The following is a 27,869-nucleotide window of genomic DNA, read 5'->3' as shown; positions in this document are numbered from 1 at the left end:
ATATATCCACATAAGTTTCCTTCCTCATGATGCCATCTATTTTGTGAAGTGCACCAGTCCCTCCTGCAGCAAAGCACCCCAACAACATGATGCTGCCACCCCCATGCTTCACGGTTGGGATGGTGTTCTTCGGCTTGCAAGCCTCACCCTTTTTCCTTCAAATATAACGATGGTCATTATGGCCATTCAGTTCAATTTTTGTTTCATTAGACCAGAGGACATTTCTCCAAAAAGTAAGATCTTTGTCCCCATGTGCACTTGCAAAATGTAGTCTGGCTTTTTTATGGTGGTTTTGGAGCAGTGGCTGCTTCCTTGCTGAGCATTCTTTCAGGTTATGTCGATATAGGACTCGTTTTACTGTGGCTATAGATACTCATCTACCTGTTTCCTCCAGCATCTTCACAAGGTCCTTTGCTGTTGTTCTGGGATTGATTTGCACTTTTTGCACCAAACTACATTCATCTCGAGACAGAATGTGTCTCCTTCCTAAGCGGTATGATGGCTGCGTAGTCCCATGGCGTTTATACTTGCAGACTATTGTTTGTACAAATGAACGTGGTACCTTCAGGCGTTTGGATATTGCTCCCAAGGATGAACCAGAATGTTTTTTGTTTTTTTCAGGCATTGGCTGATTTCTTTTGATTTTCCCATGATGTCAAGCAAAGAGTTTGATGGTAGTCCTTAAAATACATCCACAGGTACACCTCCAGTTCAGTACACCTCCTATCAGAAGCTCACTGGCATGACATTATTTTCTAGAATTTTCCAAGCCGCTTAAAGGCACAGTTAACTGGAATTGTGATATAGTCAATTAAAAGTGAAACAATCTGTCTGTAATCAATTGTTGAAAAAATTACTTGTGTCATGCACAATGTAGATGTCTTAAAAGACTTGCCAAAACTATAGTTTGCTAATATGAAACTTGTGGATTGGTTAAAAAAAGTTTTAATGATTTCAACCTAAGTGTATGTAAACTTCTGACTTATATATATTTATTACACACACACAGTACAAAAAAAAAGTGTTTTTTTGTTTAATGGTTAACTATATTTCAGGCTTTACAGGGGCTTTATAGGGTTAATAATACAGGACAGTTTAAATGTTTTATGAAGATCATACAATTAGGCACACATGCTTACCAGAATAAAGTCTGTCTGATACGTGGAGAGCATGAAGACAGACACGTGCTGCTCGGCCAATGGAGCAATAACAGATTTGGCGATCTTGGTGACGCCCACAGCCTGTGAGCTACTGGAAGCATTGCCATTGGAGACAACATTGAGAGGGAGCCAAGTGGAACCCTCCACCTGTAAGTGCTCCGACGGCTGTAACTCTGGAAACAGAAAAAGATGTGATGGCCACCAAATATAGGCATGACTTATATCAAAATGGCTTATATTCCAAGAGACTCCAGCATATTTTTGCTTGGCAAGGCATTATTACTATTACTCACACTTAGAGTTAGGGGTTTGTTCAAATCTCTAGCACTATGTATTACATTTTAGTGAGTAACTCATTCCACACCGTTTGTACAGCGGTTACGAATGATTAATCAAATTGCGCAGATTGTTTATGAGAAATCAATTGGATTTTCATATTTTCTCTGGAGGGCAAAAACAAAAAAATAGACTTACAATGAAGGAGGGACTTGAGACATATCTAGTGACTAGACTATCATAGAGACTTGGAGGTGTGCTCTTGTGGCTTGGGCCAGGGAGCAACCACCTAGCAGTTGACAAAACGGAATCCGCTCACTTTTTTCACATTATCTGTGCATATTTTGAGGGAAAATCTGCAGAAGAGGTCAAAACATAATAAAATGTTTTAAATTGGGCTGAGAGTACTGTACTCTTATTGGTTACTGAGAGCATAATGAACTTAGCCAAATATATTTTATGAACAGACGTGCAAGGGTTGGGCAATGCCTAGAACTTTTATAAATGACAGATGTCGCAATTCTGCGAAATCCTGCTGAATTTTCGGCAGAGTTCTGGGAAAGCAGATTGCATCTGGGCCTGGCAATCGCCCAAAACACTGTAGCATTGTGGCAGTGAGTTTTGAACAAGCAAGAACCACTCACATTTTCATCAGAAAATGTAAAAATCTAGTTGCATTATGGCATCCAATTAAATTACTTTTTTTTTAAGAAACTAGCCCAAAGAGCACATGAGAACGTTGTTTTTCAAATGCTGATTTTGTTAACATGCCAACCAATCTCGAGTCTATAATTATTCACAGAGATGACACAGGAAGTCACACATCTGTGCCATCCGCATCTTAAGGGGCTTCTGCTTTAACAACTTGACAGTATAAAAGTTAAAAAGTTAACAGGGTCATTCTGTACATGATCACTGAACTTATTATCACCTGCCATTCAAGCAGCTGCTCTCTATGAAAGAACCAAATTAAACAACAAAAAAAAGATCTGATCACTTTAACATACAGTGGGGTTTGAGTCCTCTTGTAAAATTGATTCATGTCAGATTTTTAATCATTTTTTCCCTTATAAACTATACTACCAGCATAACACTGAGTGAAAAGTTGAACTATGCATTAACATGAATTTCTTAGTATTTGGTATGTCTCCATTTTCATTAATGACAGCATGCACTCAAGCTGGCATAAACAAAACCTGATGATTTCCAGCATGATTTGAGAATGTTTCAAAGAGCATCTTGTGTGCTTCAACGAAAGCAGGAAAATCTGACATTTTGTACTAAGGAGTTAACATGATCAGTATTCACAATTGTCAGTTTTACTGAATCCTCTTGTTCATTTTACTCAAGAAATTAATGTAACAAAGTGAACTTAAATTAACTAAGTTGTTTCAATGCTTTCAAGCTTTACTAAATCTATTTGCGTTGGGACAACATGAATATTTTGTTTTGTAAACTGAAACTGGGGAGGGGATTTCTAACTCCCAGCATGCTTTGCATGGCACTCGATTGTGAGAGATAATGTTAAAATTAAGTGTTATATAATGTGTCTTTGTGCAAAATGAATGTAAAAGGGGACACTTGTTAGTGTTTAATGAAATGTTGAATTGAGATTTTGAAGAGTTTGGTATGTTAGAGTTTTGGGGGTTACCAGCATGGTGAAGAGTGTAGCTTTAGCTAGCTTGCGGACAGGTACATATTGAGAATGCTCATTTTTAGCATAGTATTGCTATGCTAAGCATAGCATAGTGTTTCCCATTAGCATGTATTTAGCATGCGAGCATTCACTGTAATAGCTAGTTAATTATGGAAAGAGACTAATTTGAGTTAATTTAACATGGCTAATTTAGTTGAGTTTACTTCATTCAATTAGGTTTCCTCTAATACCTAAATCTCTTTGAAGTATTTAAGTTGAGATTACACGGCTGTTTAAATTTAAGAAAACTAATTTTAAACACGTGGAAGCACTGTCCATGATCGAATAATGTTCAGCCAAAGAGTGGTTTTTTTTTTTGAGCGAGTGCAAAATATTTCTTATTTATTTTGCATCATAATATTTCTTTGATTTAAATGTTTCTAAATTTCCAGGCTTAAATTAGATAGTTTTTAACCCCATTATATCTCTTTCAAACATAGAGAAAACAACTTGTTCTCATTTCAGAATCAGCACATCTAAATTAAATTAAAAGCACATCTAAAAACTTTCTCCTTTCTCTTTGTGGTTTTTGCCTTCCTAAGAGTCATGAGAAGGGAAAGAGCTTTTGCTGTAGAGGTGCAGGAGATTCTCAGCATAAAGGAAACAGCTGTGTGTGTCAGAGGTGGAGGACAGCCGTACAGGCAAGTTCGACAAAAACAGCCATGAACTCTTGTGTCCATGTACTTTCTCACCTGTCCACGGATCAGACTTCTAAAGTCAATAACCTTTGATATTTCCCTCTGTGGTGTGATAGTATGAATTGTCTTTTGTATGACTGATAAAAGTTCAACAAGCTCTAAAAAAAATCTGTGTTATTGGTTGCAAATAATGATGGTTTGGGGGACTTGAAGCTAATGGTTTAGATATATCTTAATAAAATGTAGCACCTTATGTATATAATAAGAAGATAAATAAGCTGTAATACGTTTTTACTTCAAATTCAAAGATAATTCCATATGGATTTACATTGTTTAAAGTGATCAAGTACAGAATGTTCAGTTTAAAGCAAAGATGTATTTATCTGCTGTTTAACAGCACTCTGAGGTTTCAGGCTTGGTAATACAATGAAACACAGCTTATTCGCTTTAACCATCTTTGACTACGTTTACATGGACACCAGAAAGCGGCTTCTTGTGAGAAAATGGCGTTTCAGTTTACATGCACCGTTTAAGTGGCGTACTCTTTACTCCTACATACGTGCAGCTCGGTCAGTAGCAGCTTTCTCCACAACAACGTAATTTCCCTGTAACGCTTGTGTATATAACAAACATGGCATCCGAGGAAGACGCCGCTATGTTATTCTCCGTTTCTTTGTTTTATTTCCAGAATATTCCACAGTTGTTGCTTTGACTTTTTCCTTCACTTTCTATTGTGACCTGCAGCAGAATTGTACTGCAATAGTCTGGATTCCCTCTTACGTACCACCCCCCAAATTTCCCACAATGAACTTGTGCGCATTTACGTGAAAACGTGAGGAACAGACAATATTTTACACTGGTGTGTGTAAATGGGTATAGTTTATAATATATGTGCTTTTCCCACTGTACTAGAAATGTTGAATTCTTTCCGCTGTATTGACTTGTTGTTGGGCTCCACCATGATGTTTATTATTCAGTCTGTTCACGCACATGCACACTCTTCAAAAACCTATAAGAAAGGCCCTTATGCGTTTACGTGAGCAAACAAGCCACAGTGTCTCTAGGAGAATCCTGGGTGTGTTAAACCGCTTTCTCGTTATCCCTTAAACGGCGTAAGGAAAATGGCATTCTTGTCTACGTGATGTTTCAGAACGTCACTTTCTCTTATGGAAAGGGAACCTTTTGTTTTACAGGTCAATCAAGTAAATCAACCAATCGTTCAAAATAGCATTCTTATGGAAGCATGGTTTTAAAACTGACCAACAAAAACAATTTTCTGCTCACGTATCATGAATGAGGCCCATTTTTGTTCCTTTGAAGCTCTTTGATTGAAATTGGAAGATATAACATTGTTGTATTTGCACTACAGGAAATATTTGTAATTTGTTACAGGAATCAGAATGCAACTAAATGGTCACATTCACATCTGAATTAAATCCATTTGGGTATGTCATTCAATGAAACGACTCACAGCTGATCGCCTCCATTAACCATACGTGCTGCATTCAGCCAATATCACTTACAGCAGAAATAGCTCAGATATTTACAACCAGAACATTAAACCACAGACAGCTAAACTAATCTGAATTATGCGCAAGCTGACAGATCCTATTTTCGGGATTTCCTCATCTTTCTTTTGGAAGGTCATCAAAGAGCAGAGATGTGCTGAAACAGAAGAAACCTTCACTAATATTATAAGTGGACTTTGGGGGGCTACAAAAGTGTTAAATATGGCCCCTTTATCTACACCTTTGCAAACTCCACCTAACAACAACAGACGAGAAGTTAATCCTGAGAAAAGCGTAAACTGACGCCAAATTCGCCGTTTATTCCATGGCAACACAGACTTTCTATGGACTTTGAACACAAGAGCTTTGGAGAGTAGTGTGTGTTTGTGTTACCTTTAAATCCCTCTTCATCGAGGACAACTGTGTAATTTTCCGGAGTTTCCGTCAGACTGAAAAATTTGCATCTGTGTGAAAGAGATAAATACAGAGAGAAGGTAAAAATTAGGTATTGTATAATGAACTAGGGCTGGGTGTTGATACAGATTTCCTGATTCAATTCAATTCCGATTCTCGAGCTCTCGATTCGATTCAATATTGATTCATATCAGTTAATTATACAGGGCACCTTTTAACTAGGTTCATTAGGAAAATATTAAATTTTCTAATTATATTTTATTACTTTTTCATCATTGGTCACATTTTAGCTTTTTAAAAATGAACAAATCAATATATTCAATCAATAAATAAGATATTATATTTCATATATTATTTTTGTTACATATTTATTGTTAAATTGCATAATTTGTACTATTTACAGGTATTAACATTGATTTGTTGAACACATGCTAAAACCGGTACTGTCTCTAACAAACGGCATTTCTGTAAACAGCGCATTTAAATGAGCGCATGTTAACTAGAGAGGACTTGAATGGCTTTACCTCATCTGTGCGATGCATAATTAGAAATAAAAGTTTTGTAGTTGTTTTTGATCAACAACTGACTGAAAAGAACAGAAAGGGTATTAAAAGAGACAGTATTCAATGACAAATGGGTTGCGTGGATCTCGTCCTTCAACACACATTACATGGAACAACTTTTACTCTCAACACGCGGTGAAAGGATCTCGCTGCTGAACACTTCACGACTAAACTACACAATTACTGGCGAGTGAAATGTAATAATTTACCAGCCAGTTGCCAATTATATTCACTTTAGTCGCATAGCGTGAAATTGGTTGCAAATGCAAGTTATTTCCTCTTATTGTAGTAGATGGTTGCGCATTGAGTGAAAGATCGATCTTGGGATATAAGAATCGATGTTGAGATCGTTCAAATGAAGATCGCGATGCATCGGAAAAACAATATTTTTACCCACCCCTATAATGAACAAAAACAATGCAGACTGTTGTAAAGAGAGAGTGCTCCAAAGAGAGAGAAGAGAGAGAGAGAGAGAGAGAGAGAGAGAGAGAGAGAGAGAGAGAGAGAGAGAGAGAGAGAGATTTAGTAGGCTGTATTGGTTGTTCATTGATAAAGTTAGGGATGTTCAATGGTTAATGTACATGTGAAAGAAAGAACACAAGGTAGAGTGTGTGTTCATGTGAGTTGGTTTCTTCATGATGAGCTTTGACCCAAATTCTTAAGGTGCCAGTCCAGGAACCCAGAACAACATGCTCCACTTCATTCAGTCTGATCTTTTGTGTACAGGCCACAGAACTGAGGGGCAACAGCAAGAGGGAATCATGGGAAAAAGAACCTTGTCATGCCTTCTTCTGCACAAAAGAAACCCATACAAGTATCTACCAACATCAATTTGACTAAAGCTCAATAGTGATTAGTTATGAATAGCGTCACGTGGTCTAATTACTCTGACTCAATTGTTTGCATTGCATCAAGTTCTCAATTATCAAACAATTAAAAAAAGGTAAAATACGCATTCACCACATAACTCAATAACCAAAATGAAGACTTTAGCCTTAAGCTAAATTTGTCTCTAAATTTAAAGAGTGGCGCTTGCTGCTGAATACTTCACGACTAAACTACACAATAACTGGTGAGTGAAATCTAAACATTTACCAGCCAGTTGCCAAATATATCCATTTTAGATTAATGCAATTAATCAGAAAATCTATATTTTTACCCACTCCTATTTTGTGTTCCCTGGGAATCAAACCCATGATCCTGGTGTTGCTAGCGCCATTCTCTACCAGTTGACAAAAGCGACGAACGTATAGAGCATAGCATTATGACTTTAATATATACAAGAACCGGTGCACTGTTTAACATCTGCCACTAGGCCAGTGTTTTATCTTTAGGAAGATCTGTGATATTGTACTGGCAGTCACCCACAGGTCTTCAGTCACACAGCAGGCCACTGCAGCTGAATCCTGAGCTGTCTTCAACTCAGCAGAATACAACCCAGACCCCGAAGAATCGGCCAATCAATGTAGGGCAAAACCGAGGGGAAATAATACATCCCCACCCTCAGGACTAACTCAGCACAGCAGCATTGTGTTAGCTAGTCTCACACTTCCTCACAACATCTAGAGCTCCCAGGGTTCAACTTCCTGTGAACGCTCCAAGGCCCTCTGGAAAACGTAGAGATATAGGAGTGCTGTTAAACCAACATCCTACAGAATGGTGAGAAAAGAGAAAAGGGAGGGAATGACTCAAAAAAAAGGTGAAATAGTAGGGGAAATGACATAATAAGAGTGAGAACATTTTTTTGGTGAGAGATGGAAAAACCAAACTTTTTCATGATAAATAGGCTACACTTAACTTGACCATCTGTGCCAAAGACACAGCTTTTGAAAAGTATACAAGAACTTATTTTTTCCATGGTGCATTAACCATTCACAGAAGGATTTTTTTGGGAAAACATCTCTCTCTCTCTCTCATTAAAGCAATAGTTCACCCAAAAATGAAAACTCTGTCATCATTTATTCACACTTATGTCATTACAAACCTGTACGACTCAGGCCAGAAACGTACTTTACGCAAGTACACATATGCAAATGCGAGCTTTTGGCCAATGCGCTGCAAACGGTCTGGTTGAACATACTATTGTGCTTTCTTGCGTTACTGTGGAGGTAACAATCCTCAATGCTCAAGGGGGTGATAGAGTTACCTTCGAAAGTCTGCCATTAAACTGGATGTTATTATTCAGGTTAGTTGCTATTAATATATTGTAGGGCTGGGGAAAAAAAAAAAAATCAATTGTCACAAATCGCGATTCTTGAGTCAAATGATTTTGAATGCGTATCCGATTTGCTTTTCTGTTCAGACGTTCATTTGCGCTTTTGTGTCTCTCGGAACACATGCTAATGGTGAGTTCTCTTTTTTCCCCCTCTGTCAGTCATCTGGGAGCAGTCTGTAAGAATAGTGCTGTCTATGAGAACGCTGCATACTATCTCAGGATGCACTGACGTGCACAGAACGGGGACTACAGGGGCGCAAGCCCCTGCCCCTTTTGTTCACAAATCTAAAGGTGCCCTTCACAAATAAAGGTGTCCTTTTAAGCAGAGGTGCCTTTAAGAGCATGGAGATTTAAGAGGAGGTCTTTACTACAGCACCCCCCACCCCAAACAACTATTGACGGCAGATTTCTCTTCTAGAGGTCTTCACGGGTCCACCCTAATCCGAGGACCCGACTCGGGACCCGTACGGGTTCAGATCCACGTTTTATACAGTCAGCTGGTTCCGGGTCGTGTCCCATTCTATTGCTGCGGGTCCCAGGTCTGTTTAACATTATGTGTAATACCCGAGTCGATCCAAGAAGACCCGGCCATGATCAGACAGTGCTGGTGATGATGGTGCTGTGTGTGTTGTAACTTGCAACATTGTAAAATTAGGATGAGAAAGTGCGGGCCGGGAAATAAGGTGAAAAACGGAGCGGAGCCACAACGAGCTGAGTGACGTCAGAGGCAGAGCGGAGTAAAGACACACGATAGCAAATTAGCAATGCTAACGTTAGCAATGAAAGAGCAATCTTTATTATAGTTCAAAAGGGTAAACAGTCAAAGTTATCTTAATGCGAGATACAAAAAAACTGCAAAGCTGATTCTAAACAAGTCGAATTTGTCATCCGTTACCGTGACAGCAAGTGGACTTTAGAAGCTGAAATTATGAGTGGATTAGCTATGCTATTTCAATCAGCAAGAGAGGAATCACAGAAAACCTTTCTTGGTGAGGGGGATGGATTATATGCGTCATGGCCAGGCACAGGGGAGAAGACTTCTAACGTTACATTAGGTAAGACACAAAGGTTTGTTTTCACAACTTGTAAATTAACTTGTTAATAGCAATCAGCTGTGAAATCGGTGTCGATCAGGTCTGTGTTTCCGGCCGGGTCCGGGTCCGGGTCCCAGCTTTCAAATAATAGACGGGTCCGGTTCGGGTCCGGGTAGTATAATAGACGGGTCTCTTTGGGTTCGGGAACAAATTTTTAGACCTGTGAAGACCTCTATTTTCTTCACAATCTGTGCATGTCCTTTCGTCCCTGCCCCTGCTAACGTCTGTGCACGTCTCTGTCAGGATGCATATGCAAATAACATGGAATAGCATTGGGATTACAGGTGAATTGCATGTGTCATAATTCAATAAACAAGTTTACTCTTTAGCCTCCATTTGTATGTTGCAAAATTATAATGATAATAGTAATAGCCTATCATGGTAATATTTGTTATATTTTATATTCCAAAATAACAAAATTAGTTTGATAAGTTAAAATGATATATTGTATTTATGTATTTATTGAATACAAATGGACATAATGCAGGCTTAAACATGGGTTCAATAATCATTTATTTCTGAAAAAAAAAAAAAAAAAAAAAAGAGTTGGTTATTTTAACTTTTTATGAAGTTTTTATATCAAAACATCATATAGCAAAACTTACAGAATCACATATCGAATCGGCTAGGAAATATCGTTGTAATATCGAATCGGGAGGTCTGTGGCAATTCCCAGCCCTAATATATTGACTACCTTACTTGCTCAGCATTCTCTTCAAACTAGGGCTGGGTGATATGGCTTCAAAAATGATCTCTCAATATTATTCAGCTTATTGACGATATTCGATTTATATCTCGATAATTATGTACTTGCTCTGAAATGGATCAAAACAGATTTTTTCTTTTTTAATTAGAGGAACCATCATTTCATCCAAACAGCCAATGTAGCCAAGCAGATTCAATATTTTAAAGGCATTAAATAAAAATCTATTTAAAAATAATAAATGCCATGTTTTCCCACAGTTGTTCACTTAATAAACACGAGGGAGAATGAGACTTTGATATGTAATTTTATATTTATTGATAGTAGCTTAATAAAAAGCATTATTTACCTTCATATGTTTTTACTAAAAATGTTTTGTGAATGAACAAGGTGTGCAAAACTACATCAAATCACTTATTTTTTGGAACCCAGTTAAATATTGCATAATACTAAATTATTGCTGTGGGACCCAGTCAAGTTATTTATTATAATAATATAATACTGAATTATAATTTGTATTTTGAGGATTAGATTTGTTATACAAAAGAAATACTAGAGCTGCACGCTTAATCATTAAAAGATTGCGATCTCGATTCAGACACCCACACGATCTTATTCCTAAATGACAATGATTCAGCCATTTACTGTATGCTAACCTTCCCGTGGCATGCCTTTGTAAGGCGGTCAAATGTATTTTTGAAATGAGCTTTGAGAAGCCTTTTAAAGGGTGAAGTTAACTTGATCTGGCATCTAAAAAACAGCGCTCCTGCATGAGATGCTGAATAAGCTAGGAAACACAACGGCCAAAAACGTTAGTTTGTAGCGCAGTGGTTCCCAAACTGCAGGTTGCCGCAACGACTGGCTAAGGGTGCCACAAAATCTCTGCTCGGTTCAATATTTTAATAGCTACTGATGCTACAAAAAACCGGCAGGATCAATCTCAGACTCAGTTCAGTAGCCACGCGCTGTTTGATTTCAGCTGGCTACATTCAAAGCTCATGTGTGTCTGCCCGTGCGCTCGAGTCCTGTGATGAATGCAGCTGTGTGTGTGAACAGCCAAATGCTCTTTTTTTTAGCCAAAATGCTTGACGCGATATTAATGTAAACATAGCTGTTAATATACAAATGGACGGGAATATTAGATCTGTGCTGTGTGTAAATGCAGCCTAAATGACTGGGTCTTGAATAATTACTTTAAAAGCTTGAAGCAACTTTTACAAAAGAAACACTGAAGGCTCCAATGTTTTAATTTAATGAGTGTTTTTTTTTTTTAAGGCATATTTGCTTATTTACCAGTGTAACGTAACACCTAATGCTCGGGTTCTGTAAATCACTGAAATACATTTTTTTTTCTTCAAAATCGTAAAAGAATCGTGATCTATATTCCAAGCAAAAAAAAAAAAATCATGATTCTCAATTCATCCAGAATTGTGCAGCTCTAGGTAATACATTTCTATCCTATTTAATTTCACCTTAACCTGGACTTTTATTTGGATACTGAAAGTGCTGTGTATTTGACAGTTTGAAGATGTTCCATATCTGGTGAAACCCTGTCATCACCTTTTCTGTTTTTTTCATGCTGCCTTTGTAGATTGGTATAATAACTAGTTGTGGTCAATGTTTCGAATGGTGCGAATGCTTGAACATGCAGTACTTTTCTTTCACAATGCATGTGAACTGCTCTAAAAGCACAAAAAACACAAGCCCATGAGCCCCGCGCATGCACAGAACAGTGCGTCACCCGGTTATCCTGAAGCACATACATACCATGTTTATCAGTCTTTAATTGCAGCCTGTTTTCGTGAAGGGATAGTTCACCCAAAAATGAAAATTCTCTCATCACCCTCATGATATCCCAAGTGTGTATGACTTTCTTTCTTCACCAGAACACAATTGAAGAAAATTAGAAAAATATCTTAGCTCAGTAGGTCCTTAAAAGTGGATGGTTCCAAAAAGAACAGACAGTCAGCATAAAATTCATCCGTACGACTCCAGCTGTTAAATGAATGTCTTCTGAACAATCGCTTTTGGTGTGAAAAAGATCAATATTCAAGTACTTTTTTAAACTGTAAATTATCGCTTCCGGTTAGCAGCAGAATGCGAGTGTGACATAATCCTGTTGGCACGTGAGACACGCGATAACTGACACACATGCAACGCACCTGGAAGAGCAGCGCTGTTTACAGCAGAGAACAGCCCTCTCGTCAAGCTTACACGAAGCATTACCTTTTTTCCCTGTGTCAAAAACGACTCGTTCAATGATCCGTTCTAAAGGATTCATTCTAAACTCCTCCTTTCAGAGAGCCTATTCTGCTCTGATTGGTCAGATGTCCCAGTATGTTGTGATTGGTCTACCGCTTAGTGTAGTGTTTGAGGGCGGGTCAAAGCTGTTCGCGAACAGCCAACGAAGACCAGAGGTGGGTTTTTTGTTACCAAATTACGTAGGTTAGTACAGGAAGTAAGTTTGGAATTACTAACGACTCATTTCATGTGTTCAGAATCGGTTCTTTCTTTTGGGAGTCAATAACTCCATTTGTCGTGCACTTTGATTTTTGAAACTTTGCAGATTTTTTTACATTTACAAACAGCTATATAACACACTACGTGAAAGGTAATATTTGAAAAACCATAATAGGTGCTCTTTAATGTCAATTAATTGATTATTTATTAACAACCCTACTTGTAACCAATCATGGCATGGCATGTTTGAAAATAAGGATACATGAATGAGATTTCAGGAAGATTTTCTGCAAATAATGACTTTCAGTAGGGATGGGCACGAGTACTTGAGTACTCGGAAGTGACAGCAATGATCAATCATGAAAATGATGATCGATAATGAAAACGGTTGACATGACTTTTCACTGAATTCGAAATTCAATGACAAAAACCTGTCACACTATAAACAAACGTGTCAAAGACGAGCCTTTTTTAATTTTGAGATTGATTATGTTGTGACTTTCAGCTGTTCCTTGATTGTTAGAGACGTCTCATAGCAACCAAACTGACAAACAATGCTGCAATGTTAGCGTTTGTTCTACAGGTTTACGATAATCAAAAGAAAGTTTAATCCACCGTGTTTTGAACATCTGTCTCTGCAAACATTTGCCAAACAAGTTTTATTGTCAAATAATGTGGTAACTTTGACTCAATGTATATTATTTAATAAAAGTGAAGTTTTATCATTGACTGTAAATCTCCCTCGGTGCCGAGTCCGACTTATTTGCATGATGTCACATACCTGCATCTCAGCGAAATCAGAGCTGAAGATTTCCGCACGAGTTGCAAGTCCAACAAAAAGTGGTGTTCCATTGCATGAAGTTTAAAATTCTTTAAAAGAGTTAAATGGGAGGAAGCATGAATCATCACAGCAACAAACTCCAACAGAGAGCAGCGTGACTTTCTGTCCGGGGCAAAGACAGCGCTCTAACCTCTAGAGAAATGCGCGCACACACACAAGGCGAAATCTTTCATTCAAACATTTAGATGAAGCACAGCTGAATGTAACAGAACGCAAGGTCTTCCAAACTATTTTCAACTTAACACAGCATTTTAACAACGCGATGGTTGGGGCCTGGGTAGCTCGGCGAGTTCTGACGCTGACTACCACCCCTGGAGTCGTGAGTTCGAATCCAGGGTGTGCTGAGTGACTCCAGCCAGGTCTCCTAAGCAACCAAGTTGTGCGTGGATCGCGGAGGGTAGCATGAGCCTTCACATGCGGAGCCTCCGCGGTGTCGTGCACAATGGGCCACGTGATAAGATGCGCGGATTGACGGTCTCAGAAGTGGAGGCAACTGAGACTTGTCCTCCGCCACACGGGTTGAGGTGAGTAACCGCGCCACCACGAGGACCTACTAAGTAGTGGGAATTGGGCATTCCAAATTGGGGAGAATAGGGGATAAAACATTTTTTTAAAACACGATGGTTATGACGTCTCCAGTCACGCCAACCGCGGTTTGCAGATACATGGTTCAGAAACAGTGGTGCGCACCTACTAAGCTTATTACGGTAATATGAAGGAGAATAGACACGCGTTCTGACGCGCCAGCGAGTCTTTACATAATGACAAAACATCATGCGTTATATTTTGATTATGCCCTCTTTTGTACTTATTCTAACAGACTACATTATAACAGCCTATAATAATGAATAGACACTGGAACAACGACATGCAATGCAGCAGCCAAAGACGTTTAACATATATGTACATGTCTATGCACCCCACCCCCTTTCGCCCGAGTACTTGACGAGTACTCAAGTAATTACTTCGAGTACACAAAATGACCATCCCTAAATTTCAGTCAGTTTCTCACACAATGCTATGGTATGGCTAAAGAAGACATGGAAGTGTCTGCAAACACTCCTGACCTTTACATAGCTATATTTTAATAGAATTCAACAAAACACTGAGTTCAGAATTTGAGCCATGGAAATAATATGCTCATTATGTTAGAATCTGGATTCTGGAACATCATAATGTAAATAATCTGGAGGATTCAAGGTTCAGGAAAGTTCAACAAGATATGGCTGAACAAACCAGAGATCCAAGAGCAGGCATGAAAGAGCCTTTTCTCAAATATGCGTGTATGACGAACACCTACCCCAAAGTCAACACCTCTGAAAACATTTCCCTTTGCTTTGTAGAAATCTTGAAAAACATGTCGCATGAAACCACACACTCAAACTCACGTCCCACATAAAGCATGCAGTCAATTTTCATAGACCATCAACCAACTGAGCAGAAACCATCACTGTCTTCATTGCACATTATGACACACTAATGTGCATGAGAAAAAAGCACCACTTTCAATTTTCACATTAAGCCCAACAAACCACTCAAATCAGACACATTTTACTTCCCAGAACATTGAATTGCCCAATGTCCCACTGTTAGACACAGGATATGAAGAGTGAAACATACATCTTCATTTAAATAGAACAAAAATGACCTCAAGAGTTTGCAGCTTTCATACTACAATGAAAGTCTCAACAGTTGGTTAAAATCCAAGACCATCTGACAGTTTGGACAGCTGGGGAGTCTTTAAAAGGACGTTCCAGGTTCAATACAAGTTAAGCTCAATGAGCAGTATTTGTGGCATAATGTTGACAACCAAAATAATGCTAATTTCAATTTGACCCTCATTTATTCTATAAAAAGTAAAAACTGTCGTCACAAAGCACTTACAGTGGAAGTGAATGGGGCCAGTCAATAAACTTTAAAATATGCATTGTTTCAAAAGAAAGTTGAACAAAAGGTGTTATACGTGTTAACATGATTTTAGTGTGGTAAAATCGCTTACTAATCCTATCAGTGTAAAGTTATATGGAATGTTACAACTTTGTTCCCATGACGACAGCGCCAGTAAACCCTGTTAGCAATTTTATCACATTAAAATCATGTTAACGTATAATGGTTACACCTTGTGGCTATACTTTTGAAGCAGTGTGTATTTGAATGTTTATGGACTTATGTTCATTCACTTCTACTGTGAGTGTCTTACTGCAACTGTGATTTTTGTTTTTCAACATTATGCTACAAATGCGCTCTGTTGAGCTCAAATTGTATGTGAACCTGGAAAATTCCTTTAAAAACTGTTCGAGAAGATTATAGTCCTTACATTATTTATAACAGCCTGAGAACTTTCCAGTTAAAACTGGTGTTGAGGAACACTGTTCAAGAGCGCTGTTGGGACATGTCTGTCATATTTATTAACAGAAGTACAATACTGCATGTGTCATTGCATCTAAATGTTTAATGAAATGGTTTATTGTACGTCAAGCCTCTTGTTCTCGCTTTAAACACAATATTGCTCAAAAACATGTTGAGGTACAATGGCCTCCAAAGAGTATTTGAGCACTTAAGCCAAACTTAATGTAGTAATGTCATTGCATTAGATTACAAAATATCAAAGTAGGTGGCATCTACAAACAAACAATGCTAGACCTGTTTTATAAAAAATGTCTGAGACATTTCTGCAATTAAACAACTGGTACCAGAGTCATTTTGGTGGATGGATGAAGTCAGTTCCCCTCAAGTTCAAACAGGTGTCCTTAATGAGTAATGTTCTGCTTAAAAAGTGTGCTTGTGTAATCTTTCTTTAAATAAATGTCCATTGGCAGTGACATTCATTCTTTTGCGGGGCACTGCATATATGTGCATTGAAAAAAGTCCACCTTAAAGTGATAGTTTACTCAAAAACGAAAAGTCTCATCACTTACTCACCCTCATGCCATCCCAGATGTGTATGACTTTCTTTCTTCTGCAGAACGCAAATAAAGATTTGTAGAAGAATTTCTCAGCTCTGTAGGTCCATAAAATGCAAGTGAATGGTGACCAGAACTTTTAAGACTCCAGAAGTTAAATCCATGTCTTCAGAATAATTAATATAATAATAATAATTTTCTTTATTTATCACACATTATACATTTGCACATATACAGTGAAATTCTTCTTTTTCACATATCCCAGCTAGGCTGGGGTCAGAGTGCAGGGTCAGCCATGATACGGCTGGAGCAGATAGGGTCAAGGGCCTTGCTCAAGGGCCCAACAGTGGCAGCTTGGCGGTGCTGGGGCTTGAACCCCTGACCTTCTGATCAGTAACCCAGAGCCTTAACCGCTGAGCCACCACTGCCCATCGTAGGCACGAAGTGATATGATCGTGTGGGTGAGAAACAGATTCATATTTGTTTTTTGTTTTTTTACTATAAATTTCCACTTTTACTTTCGTCTTCTTTTGTTTTTTGCCAATTCACGTTCTTTGTGCCTACTGCCATCTACTGGTCGGGGATCTTCTAAGGTGGAGATTTATAGTAAAAAAGGACTTAAAAATGAATCTGTTTCTCACCCACACCTATCATATCACTTCTGAAGACATGGATTTAACCACTGGAGCTGTATGGAGTACTTTTATGCTGCCTTTATGTGCTTTTTGGTGCTTGAAAGTTCTAGCCACCATTCACTTGCATTGTGTGGACCTACAGAGCTGAAATATTTTTCTGAAAATCTTCACTTGTGTTCAGCAGATGAAAGAAAGCCATACACATCTGGGATGGTATGAGGGTGAATAAATGAGAATGAATTTTCCTTGTTAAATATTGTGAAATATTCCTTTAATTACAAACGTTATATTAGTAATTTATCATTTCAAATGTTAAGATGGACTTTACATTATTTACTTGTTTATTTTAATGTCCATATTGTTTTATTGTGAGTTAAAATTAACTATGGGTTATAGTGCAATCTAGTGCAAAGAAGTTTAGAGGAAAAGTAAATTATTAGCTGTTTTAAAGCCTAGTGAGCTGCCTACTTTAGGACCTTGACTGCATTTTTGCCAATTAATCCAAAAATACTGTCTAGGTAGGCAGCTCACTAGGTTTTAAGACACATCAAAAACAAAACTTTTAAGAAATTATAGACATCCTAGTGCAACCGCTTCCTTTCAAGGCTACTTACAATGTGCCATCATGAGATTATCATAAATGAGTGTAAAAGGTCTGTACATGATATGACATTCTTTTGCTATTTATCACCTCTTCAAACTTACCAAAACAGGGTGAGGCTCGAATCGCTCGTTTAACTCGCGTTCGGATGCATGATGCAATTTTAAAAGGCATGCATAACATGAATAAGGAGATGTACCATCAAACAAATGCTTAAAAAACACGTTTACAATTCTCTTACCTTGTCCTGTTTCTTAAAAATATCAGTTTGATCAGGGGGTGGGTGTAAAGCTCCAGTCCAGGTTTGCTGACACATGTCACCCTTAATCTGTGGTCCAATATGTGCAGATCCATCGTTTGAATCACCCCGGAAGACGCCGTTGAAATGAATGATCTTTAAAAAAAAAAATTTTTTTTTGCAAGGCAGGTAAGCGCGCTATATAACGTAACCCGAGAGCCGCCTATTTGATTTTACATACCCCAGCACTCGCGAAACGCGTGGCATCCTCGTGCATTGGGTACTCTGGCTGCTGGTGGTACAGACAAATTCTATGTAATTCAATTCAAGAATGGTAATTGGGGGGGCAAGAGTTTTTATTTAATAGCTGTTTCTAATTAGACATATAGTTGCCTTCCTCCAGGGGGCGCTTGGCGGCTCAGAAGGCTAATCCTCCATTGAGGCGCGTTAAAATTTCAGAAGCTTTTTTGTGTTATTGGAAAGATTTATATACTATAAACATATACATATCTTTATTACAAGGATTGGCACCTGACATGCATATGGAAATCCGCCGCAGAAACAGCTTTAAAATTATTACATAAAATGCCTAAGGGGCCGTTCACACCGAACACGTCCTTGCCACGAATAGAGCAGAACGCAGGTGTCTCGAAACGCGTTTTAATTTTTTTTTTTTAACTTGACATGGCGTCTAAAAACGCGGCGCTCCTGCGCGATAAGCTGTAAAACAGCTACAATAAAAGACGTCCGTCTAGCGGATGTTTATATAGTAAACATTTGAAAACAGCGCGGACGGACATATTTAGTCATCTTAAACGACTGTGATTGGACCATGCTGACAAGCGTAGAGAAAAGTAACAGGTACCATGTGACAATTCGGTGCAGTGGTGCGGCGTAGCAGCGGCCTGGACAATGTTTTACACCTAATTAAACTAGAAAAACGTTTAGCGATTGAATAGGACATACAAAAACAAGAATTGTAATAGAAAATATAGTACTATTTAGACACATTGAATCTGCCCAATTTGAGATAACGTCGAGGATGCTAAACCCCGCCCTTTTTAAGATTCACGTTTCATATGAATTGCCATTCTACCCGCTTATTCTGTTCCACTCATGGTTCGAACTGAAGACGACCCAGTTGTGTCACACGCCCCCCCGGTTCTTAAAGGGACAGCTGCATGCAGGATGAGCTCAGCTTCCCCGTAAACAGGTCCTGCAGATTGTCACTGTACTCAAATACTGTAGTAATAATAATAATAATAATTTTAAGATTTAGACTTCGCATTTCAATTTCATAACAAAATTCCATCAACTGGAATTGAGTAATCTTTAAAGAAGAAGAAGAAAAAAAAATAATAATAATAATAATAATAAAAAAAAAAAAAAAATATATATATATATATATATATATATATATATATATATATATATATATATATATATATATATATATATTAAATTTTAGTCATGGAATTTAGTTAAAAAAAAAAAAATAATACACAATTGAATTTGATGGAATTTTGTTATTAAATTGAAATGCGTAAATCCTAATAATAGGCTTAAATATTTTCTTGAGCGTACCAGAGGCCTGAACTAAGTCAATGCTGTATGTTCCATTCAGATATTTAATTGCTAAAAACATTATTAAAATTAATTTGGAATAAATCCTTAATTTTATCAAATACTCTATACTGCGCTCATTGTTCAAAGCTAGCAATAATCATTCATCTAGTGACTTAGTGCACCCACTTAAAAACCTCTCTTCATAATGTACGTTATACCCGGTATGCAAAATTACAGTATATGGTACAATTTTCACCAGTGTTCTATTATTATTACCTTCACATATTTTCTTGCTTATGGTACCATATTATTAGCATAAAATTAAGCAAAATTAAAACATTGTTACATAGGTAACCAGCCATTCCAGTTAAATACATTTCATTATTTCAAACTAAATATTAATTTATTATTATTCACATAAAACTGACTTTCTAACATCTGTGCTCCAACTATGGACACATTTAATTAAAATATTGTCATAATCACATACAATTGAACAACAAACAAAAATCCGAGATTACTAAAATGACTAAAACAACATTGTAATTCCTTAAATATATATTTAAAAAAAAAACAATGCTCCTTGTTCTACTGTTACACTTAGTCACGTATAAACGTCAAGTTTGTCAGTCATTGTTCTTCTCCGTTTGGGCTTCAACATTGGCACACTTTTGCTTTTCTGTCATGCAAAGATTAGTTCTAGCCCAGCTCAAACACAACTGCCTGTGATTATTCAATGGGCCTAAAGATCTTCATTCACTGGTTCAGATGAGAGTGGACAGCAGAAGGACAAAGCACTGCAGGAAAACAGATCTCTAAAGAGGATGAATTACACAAAGTGTCTAGGTTACAGTTCACCCGAAAAATCAATGAAAAAAAAAAAAATATTTTGCATTAAAAAAAAAATTAAATAAAGTCAACTATTAGGACCCTTACGATTTTATGCATAATGATATTGTTTAAATGACATTTTACTCCCCAATTCCCATTACAGGAAAATGACAAAAAAGATACAAATAAAAAAAAAAGATAAAAAAAGCACTTGTTGTACTGCCTTCAATGAATTAAAAATCTTCATTTAATAAAAAAAAATCATTGATTAATTGTTAATTAATTTCTTGATTTTTTTTTTATAATATATTATTAAAATTATAAATTAATATAGTAAAACAAATGACTGCGTTACAGTAATTAGAACAATGCAAAACAATCTAAGGGTCTTAGCAGACTACGTTCTTTATGCAAAATGATTTCTTTTCTTCTTTTGGTTTTAGGGTGAAATGTGACCTGGGCCTTCTTGACAGGTTTCGTGAGAGGACTGTGATCTGTTGGTATCATCACAGCTACAACAGTGCTGATTTCACAGCAGAGGTGAATGCTCCATAGGGATCATAATTCTTGATTCCATTCTCTGGATCAGAGGCACTGTCAAAAAAGAAAGTAAGCTGTGAGATTCTGACGAATACATTCATATTGTTCTATACCAGTGTTCTGAACTTGCAGGTCGCAACCCCCCACAAAAATGGGTCTCAGGTCTGCTTGGAAAACAAACAAACAAACAAACAAACAAACAAACAAACAAAAAACAATGCTAAATGCAAATACTAAAATGCAGCAAACCATATAATCATGGATAGTTAGGATAGCATAATCAATATTTAAAAGGAAGGAGAAAAAGCTACCAAATGAATCCCAGGGCTGTTTCTGAGCATATGAGGGCCTAAGCAAAATCCTACTTGGTGGAAATCCTGCCTGGAAATCCTGGAATTTCATCACTGGGCGAAGTAAAACTATGGACACGCTCACCGTAAAAAATAAAATAAAAAAAGCCTTGCTTTGCCAGGTGTGAATGGAAAATTTGCGTTTGGTGTGCGAAGAAAACACCATCGTGCCAGGTAGCTGGCTTACATTCATTTCTTATCAGTGGTCTGGCTGCGTTACCTCCTCTTCCTTTTTGATTTTCCGCTTCCAACTTGTAGGTGCGCTTTATAATAACAAAAAACCCTTTGAGCGTCACATCTAGCTACAACTCTATCCTTGCAGTTACATTCTCCCTTCCCTCACGGGCCACAAGGGGCCACCCTATAACTGTCTACTTAAGCCATAACAGCTGCCTGAGTCTTACTGGCAGCTTTTAGTATATTTTAAAAAAAAAAAAATGTAAAAAAAAAAAAAAAAAAGTACTTTCTTTGTGGGGCCCCCTGGTGGCTCGGGGGACCTAGCGTCCGCTTATACCACTTGTAGCTAGAAACGGCCCTGGTGTGTCCTATCAAATTCTGATATTTTCAGGCAATTTCATCTGTAACTTGGTAATATGGCTAATATACTATATAAACCAGTGTTTGCTCCATGTGTTAGACAGGTAAAATCACACATCTCTCGTTTATGCATTTACAAAAGTGTCAATATTCCTATTTTGCCTATGCTCTTGCTAATCATTTTGCATATTATTGGGACTATGCACTTCATGTCGTATTCATGTTCCTGTTTTATTTTAAGGTCATTTTTGTTACTTTTCTACGATAAACAAATTGATTGGTACTGTGCTGGGTTTCCATACAATGTCCAATGTAAATCTGGGTCCCTAAACCGTTTGAGAACCACTGATATTTACTAATGTGATGTATGTCAACAGTTCTATTGAGATCCACCAGATGGCGAAATAAAACAGAAACAATATTGTATTTCCTCACTTGTATAGTGCACATTGGCATCCCAGCCCTCTTTTAACCAAGCAGCGTTCCTTGTGTCTTCTCTGGTCTGCAAGTCTTTATAAGCTATAATCAAACATATTCAACATGATTTAGAGATTTTCAAGTGCTCGTGATCAATAATATCCTAAAACCAGAAGATGGTAATTTGCTCTTAGGTTACTGTCACCTCAAGACAATCACTTATGGTGTTGATTATTTTATCTGTAAGTGTAAATGAATACATTTAAGTGTAAATGTGAAAGGTATTAGCAAATTCAGATGGAGAAAACATGATTTACTCACCCCATAAATGATGAACAACATACAAATCACCAATCTGAGTGAAGAAGCCGCCCACTGCTTCATTGTTTTCCTGTCTGTATTTGATTGCTCGGGCCCTGTGAAATGACAAAACAGCTCAAATATGCAACATGATGTTTTAAAACATGAATTCCCATGTTAAACTGCTCAAATCACACACACACACAACTTACCAATGATTTCCCCATTCGATCATCGTGCCAGGCTGAATTGAGGAAACACAAATATTTCAGGACATACAAACCAGAACAAAGAAAATGGTAAGATATGTAAAAGGTAATGTACATAAAAAAAAGAGCAATGCAATGGCCTTTACTTTTAGTTTATATGATCTCAATTCATAAATGTTGGGTCCACTTCTCGGTGCTGGCTCGTTCCAGAAACTGAACTCCAGAAGAAGTTGGTTCCGTCGAGAGATCAGCATTTTACTCCTCTCTTTTCGAAATGCAAGATATGCCTGCACAAGAAACATTTGGATAAAAGGCATGTAATACCTAGCTAACAACCTTTGGTTTCCAGAATGTTCTGGGAATGTTAGTTCCTGGAAATAAAAAAAATTGGACATACGTTTTTTATAAATTCTTATTAGGTTGTCACAAAACATGTTCCAACAACATTCCAGTTTTTTAAACGTAAATATTCCAATACTCCTTGAAAGTCACGAATTGCATTCAAAAAATAAATAAAATAAAAATACCAATCGGGAACTGTATACTAACGTTCCTTGTTTGCTATGTATATGGATTCTGACACTCTTACGGGCCATTCACACTACAGCTAGATGCAGAGCAGCATGATCGAATAGTACACAGAGGCCTCAAGACTCATTTAAAAACTTCAACTTATCACAGCATCTTAAAAAACACGGCATTCATGGCAAATCTCTAGAGTGGTTGATACTGTCAAAGACGTCTATCTGGTGGATGTTTGCTTAGACCAACCAATTAAAAAAAGAGCACAGATGGATGTGACACATGCTGTGTGAACGGCCCCTTACATCCAAACTGTTAATAAAATGACATGTGCTGAATACCGTATTGAGGTTCAGTTTACGTAAACACTCCGTCAGAGCAGGATAGCCACCAGAGTATCTCCAGAGATGCACTACAACAACAAAACAGCATGTGTCACTCAAGTACCATGCAAAGAATACAGTGCTCTGACAATTCAGAAATATAAGTATACATGTATTTTTCTGCATGCAAAAACATCAGAGCAGAACAGGTATTCTAAACCCAATGTGCAAGATTTTTAACATGTTTTTCTTTGCATTCCTATCTCACCTGCCTGATCTTGTTCACCATACCAGGTGTTCCAGCTTCCAACGACTTCACATGGATAATCCACATCACGATGAAGCTCTTTCTGCACCTCGGCTCTAAAATTAGACAGTTTAGAAACGTATTCGTCTTGTTCGTTAACTAAGTGTGTTTTTGTGCTGAATTAGTGGAACAGAGGAAACCTTTAACATTATCGCTCACATCACAAAGAGAAAAGGGACTGCAAATTGGCTATTTAAAACGCACGTTACCTACACTGTAAAAAAATACATAAATAAAAATGATTGAGTTAAAAAAAATAAGAAAATCAAGACAATATGATGCAGTACAATTTTTGAGTTCTCTCCACAATGGTCTTCAATGTCCTGATTAACATTGCTTTTAGTCAGTTTGAAAATGTTTGTCCACTAAATGCAAAAATTCTTGTTGAGAGAACTACTCATTTCTTGTTCAGCCAACTATCAATTTGCAATACAAGAACTTTAATTTTGTCACCATTCCAATCTTATGCTTGGTTTTAAATGACTTTTACATGAAGTAAACTGCAATTTTTGCCTATGAAAAAAGGTTTGTCTTCCAAGGCAAGACAGAACGTACAATTGTTTGATAGACACACAATAGACCTCAACCCTTAACACACAAACTTCAATAACAGCGACAATCAGCAAACCTTATTAAAGGGATAGTTCACCCAAAAATTTTTATTCTCTCATTATTTACTCACCCTCATGATATTCCAGGTGTGTATGCCTTTCTTTCTTCATCAGAACACATTTGAAGAAAAACAGAAAAAGATCAAATATTTAAGTATTTTTTAACTATAATCCAATGCTTCACGAGAGGGAGGAGTCCAAGTGGTCTCTTGTGTGACGTATTCACATTGCCATGATACCGACGTAATCTCTCATTCTCCACTTGGTTGAGACATCCAGGATGAGCACACAAACGCACCATCGTGAGTAAAGAAATAGATAAATACAGATCTTAACCAAAACCAACCAAGCTACGGTACAGCGTTCTTCCTTCTCACTTGTAAACAGCGCTGCTCTTCCGGCTGTGATGCATGAGCCTCAGTTCGATTGCGATTATGTTACACGTGCATACCGCTGCTGACCGGAAGCATGATTTAGAGTTAAAAAAAAGTATTTAAATATTAAGCTTTTTCACACCAAATCCGATCATGTCACTTTAGAAGACATTAATTTAACCGCTGGAGTCGTATCGATGATGTTTATGCTGACTGATTTTTGGAGCTTCAAAAGGGAAATCTCCATTCACTTGCATTTTAAGGATCTACTGAGCTAAGATATTTTTCTGTTTTTCTTCAAATGTGTTCTGGTGAAGAAAGAGAGTCATACACACCTGGGATATCATGAGGGTGAGTAAACGATGAGAGAATTTTCTTTTCTAGGTGAACTATCCCCAAAAAGGGGATAAGATGAATCAAGTGAAAAGGTGAGCTCTTAACATCACCACACAACAATTAACTCACAGAGGCAACAAAAAACAACAACAACAGCATAAAGTCAGCAAACAGGAAAAAAAGAAGCCTATTACACTAACTGCATAATTTATCAATGTTGCAATGCATGCTGGGAACTCGCAAATCAGCAACATTGTTCAATATGAAATTGTTCATTCAGACAACTCTGTTAGGCTAGTTGGGACAACATTTGGGGGGGATATTGTTGGTCTAACGTGTTTTTTGTTGATTCAAAGTAATTCACATTTTGTAGTACCTGTGACTAAAAAAAAACATAAGCTGGATAAAATGTAATTGTATTTGTTACAGTGTTGTAACTGTACTAATATTTAAGTTAACTTGCAATTTTATACTAAATTATTATGATAATATATAACAGACAAGAGATACAGCACAATTAAGGAACTAAATCTCATAAAATCAAGGCAATGTAGGCCGGCTAGTGTCACACTAGAAAAAAAAAAAAACAGCAACATACAAAGCAAATATTCTGAGAATCAGGTGACAAGTGAGCTGAAAGACTTAATCAGCTATACATTATTGCAAAATCAAAAGGGAGCTTACGACAATTTGTTGTATGCCTCCAAGCATTCTGGCTTGATATTGTGAACTGAAAGAGAAAAAAGTATTTGAAGATGTCAGGAAAGACAAATTATTCCAATTCAGTGGTATCTTTATGTGTTAAAAACAGAATTTAAACTTAACTTTGTATATAAGGGAGACGGTTATATAGCCTATAGATAACAATATATTTACAACATTTATTAACCTTTGGTAAATGTTTATTTCTACATATACTAATACATTTTAACAATACAAGTTGTATATGTTAACATTAGTCAATGCATAATGAACTAACTTGAATTAACAATGAACATATTTATGAATGAACATTAACCAAGATGAATGAATGCTGTAAAAATGATTGTTCATTGTTAGTTTATGATGCCTATTGCATTTACTGATGTTAACATTTAGAACCTTATATTGTGAAGAATTTTCAATTCTCTGAATTCCCTTTTTTCACTTGTACCAGATATTTTATGAAAAATCACCCTCATTTTTCTAAACCCAATTTTCATTACAATACTCTGCACAGCTGGTCTTGTGAAAACAAAGAAATCTACAAATAAACATGCCTGATTTATTAAAGCAATTAGTACAAAATAAACAGTTTTGAGCTGTTTGATTGGAGCAAATCCACAAGAAAAAAAAAACAATTTATAGGTAGTGGAATATTTTAGGCAATTCCTATCAGTTATAGTGCATGCACAATTTGTCTCGAGGGCAAAACATTTCAGCACATCCTTAAAGGTTTTAGATGGACGGGCTCACATTGTATCTTGTAGAGGTTGCTGGTTTCTTTCTTGGAGAGCAGATTGGAGTGGGCATCTTTCCTGGCATCCACATTGTGTGCAAACATGGAACTCAACCAGCCTTCATCACTTTTATTTGCAAAACCTCTAGAGTTTCACCAGAAAAACTGTTTCAGAAAGTGTTTCATAAATATACAGTATGATGCATCACAGGCTGACATGCACATTATGAAAAAAGCCAATATCATGCACGTTGGTAGTAGAGATGACATTTCAACTTGTTGAGATGACACTTCAAAGGGTGTCCTGCAGTGTGACATACTATACTTCATATATATATATATTTGTTTTTTTTTTATTTTTTTTTTACTCAATATAAATCTGAGCATGAACATTTTGCTATTTAACATTGCTTGTGTGTATATATATGTATAATAGATGGAAAATAAAAAATAAAATAATTGACCCATATGAGAAATATAGGGGTATTAACTCCTTTTAAAGGGTCACGTAACCTCAATACACATTTTTTGAGGCCTATGTATAAAAAAATAACCCTAACTTTAAATGTGAAAACAATTAGTTCATATGGTCAAAGATACTTTGATTGACAAGCTATGGCAGAATTATTGGATGTCTTGTGCATTTAAGGGGTTAAGTGACTACATGGAATATTAGTTATTATAAGAATTCAAATTAAGTGCTTAACAATTGTGAAAAAAGTTACTAAATCTAAACTTTAACACTTTCCCTTATACATAGGACTGCATTTTAAACCTAAAATGTTGACTAAAAGATATTTTAGCCTATTTCAAGATTTATGTGCTTCAGTTTCATAAATCAAATTGAACTGTGTAACTTTGAACAAAATGTAATTCATTTAAAAAACTTAAGATATTATGGTTATTTTAATTTAGTTAAAGATTACTCAATTCAATTCAATTAAAATGCTCAAATCTTAAAAAAATATATCTTAATTTTTTTTTTCAATGTTCATGTCCATGTAATTTGTTTACTACACCCATACTTGAATATAGTTCATTGCTGAACTTCTGTTATACCTCAATGTGTTTAGTTAACCCACGTGCATTTGCCAATTTGATCATGTAATGTTTTTCAAAAAGTTCGTTTAATGAAAATTACCTGGCCGCCCATGCTGAATGCACCTTGTTAAATAACTGCTGCTGTCTCTTGAGGATTTGCAGAGAGCGCGTTGTCGCCATTATTTTCGCTTGCTGTTCATAGAATGAGACTTATGCTGTATG

At 36.9% G+C, this 27,869-nt stretch overlaps 2 protein-coding genes across 5 annotated transcripts in view; both read right to left on the bottom strand.

Moving 5' to 3' along the window:
* The window catches only part of LOC127437845 (cytosolic arginine sensor for mTORC1 subunit 1-like), a 32,669-nt gene extending 14,416 nt beyond the window's left edge, over positions 1-18,253 (bottom strand). For all 3 annotated transcript variants that reach the window (XM_051693065.1, XM_051693067.1, XM_051693068.1), the window contains exons 1-4: positions 18,187-18,253; positions 17,949-18,101; positions 5,672-5,742; positions 1,140-1,333 (exon numbers count right to left, since the gene is read on the bottom strand). In XM_051693065.1, coding sequence (XP_051549025.1) covers positions 1,140-1,333; positions 5,672-5,742; positions 17,949-18,101; positions 18,187-18,212 — 444 coding nt within the window. In that variant the 5' untranslated portion in view covers positions 18,213-18,253. The remainder of the gene's footprint in view (positions 1-1,139; positions 1,334-5,671; positions 5,743-17,948; positions 18,102-18,186) is intronic.
* Positions 18,254-19,955: 1,702 nt separating this feature from the next.
* Positions 19,956-27,869, bottom strand: nipsnap1 (nipsnap homolog 1 (C. elegans)). Of its 2 annotated transcripts, XR_007896634.1 has the most exons (11): positions 27,748-27,869; positions 26,624-26,751; positions 25,853-25,898; positions 23,809-23,903; positions 23,559-23,629; positions 22,842-22,982; positions 22,699-22,730; positions 22,508-22,602; positions 22,205-22,288; positions 20,799-20,936; positions 19,956-20,326 (listed from the first exon to the last, which is right to left on the bottom strand). XR_007896634.1 is itself a non-coding variant. In XM_051693094.1 (10 exons), the coding sequence occupies exons 1-10, from the start codon at positions 27,825-27,827 to the stop codon at positions 20,872-20,874; spliced, it is 837 nt and encodes a 278-aa protein (XP_051549054.1). In that variant the 5' UTR covers positions 27,828-27,869; the 3' UTR covers positions 19,956-20,871. The 2 variants fall into 2 exon arrangements, 1 of the variants encoding a protein (XP_051549054.1); XM_051693094.1 differs by having other exon boundaries at positions 19,956-20,936.

This window comes from Myxocyprinus asiaticus, chromosome 4 (assembly GCF_019703515.2).
Source record: "Myxocyprinus asiaticus isolate MX2 ecotype Aquarium Trade chromosome 4, UBuf_Myxa_2, whole genome shotgun sequence".
Taxonomy (NCBI): domain Eukaryota; kingdom Metazoa; phylum Chordata; class Actinopteri; order Cypriniformes; family Catostomidae; genus Myxocyprinus; species Myxocyprinus asiaticus.
The sequence above is the reverse complement of the archived record's forward strand: the minus strand, read 5'-3'. Positions and strand labels throughout refer to the sequence as shown.

Coding starts and splice junctions, on each gene's coding strand:
- nipsnap1 (XM_051693094.1), bottom strand. CDS start 27,827: ATGGCGACAACGCGCTCTCTGCAAATCCTCAAGAGACAGCAGCAGTTA. Junction 22,603..22,698: donor ATCGAATGGGGAAATCATTG/GTAAGTTGTGTG, acceptor GTCATTTCACAG/GGCCCGAGCAATCAAATACA. Junction 22,289..22,507: donor TGTTGTTCATCATTTATGGG/GTGAGTAAATCA, acceptor GTTTGATTATAG/CTTATAAAGACTTGCAGACC.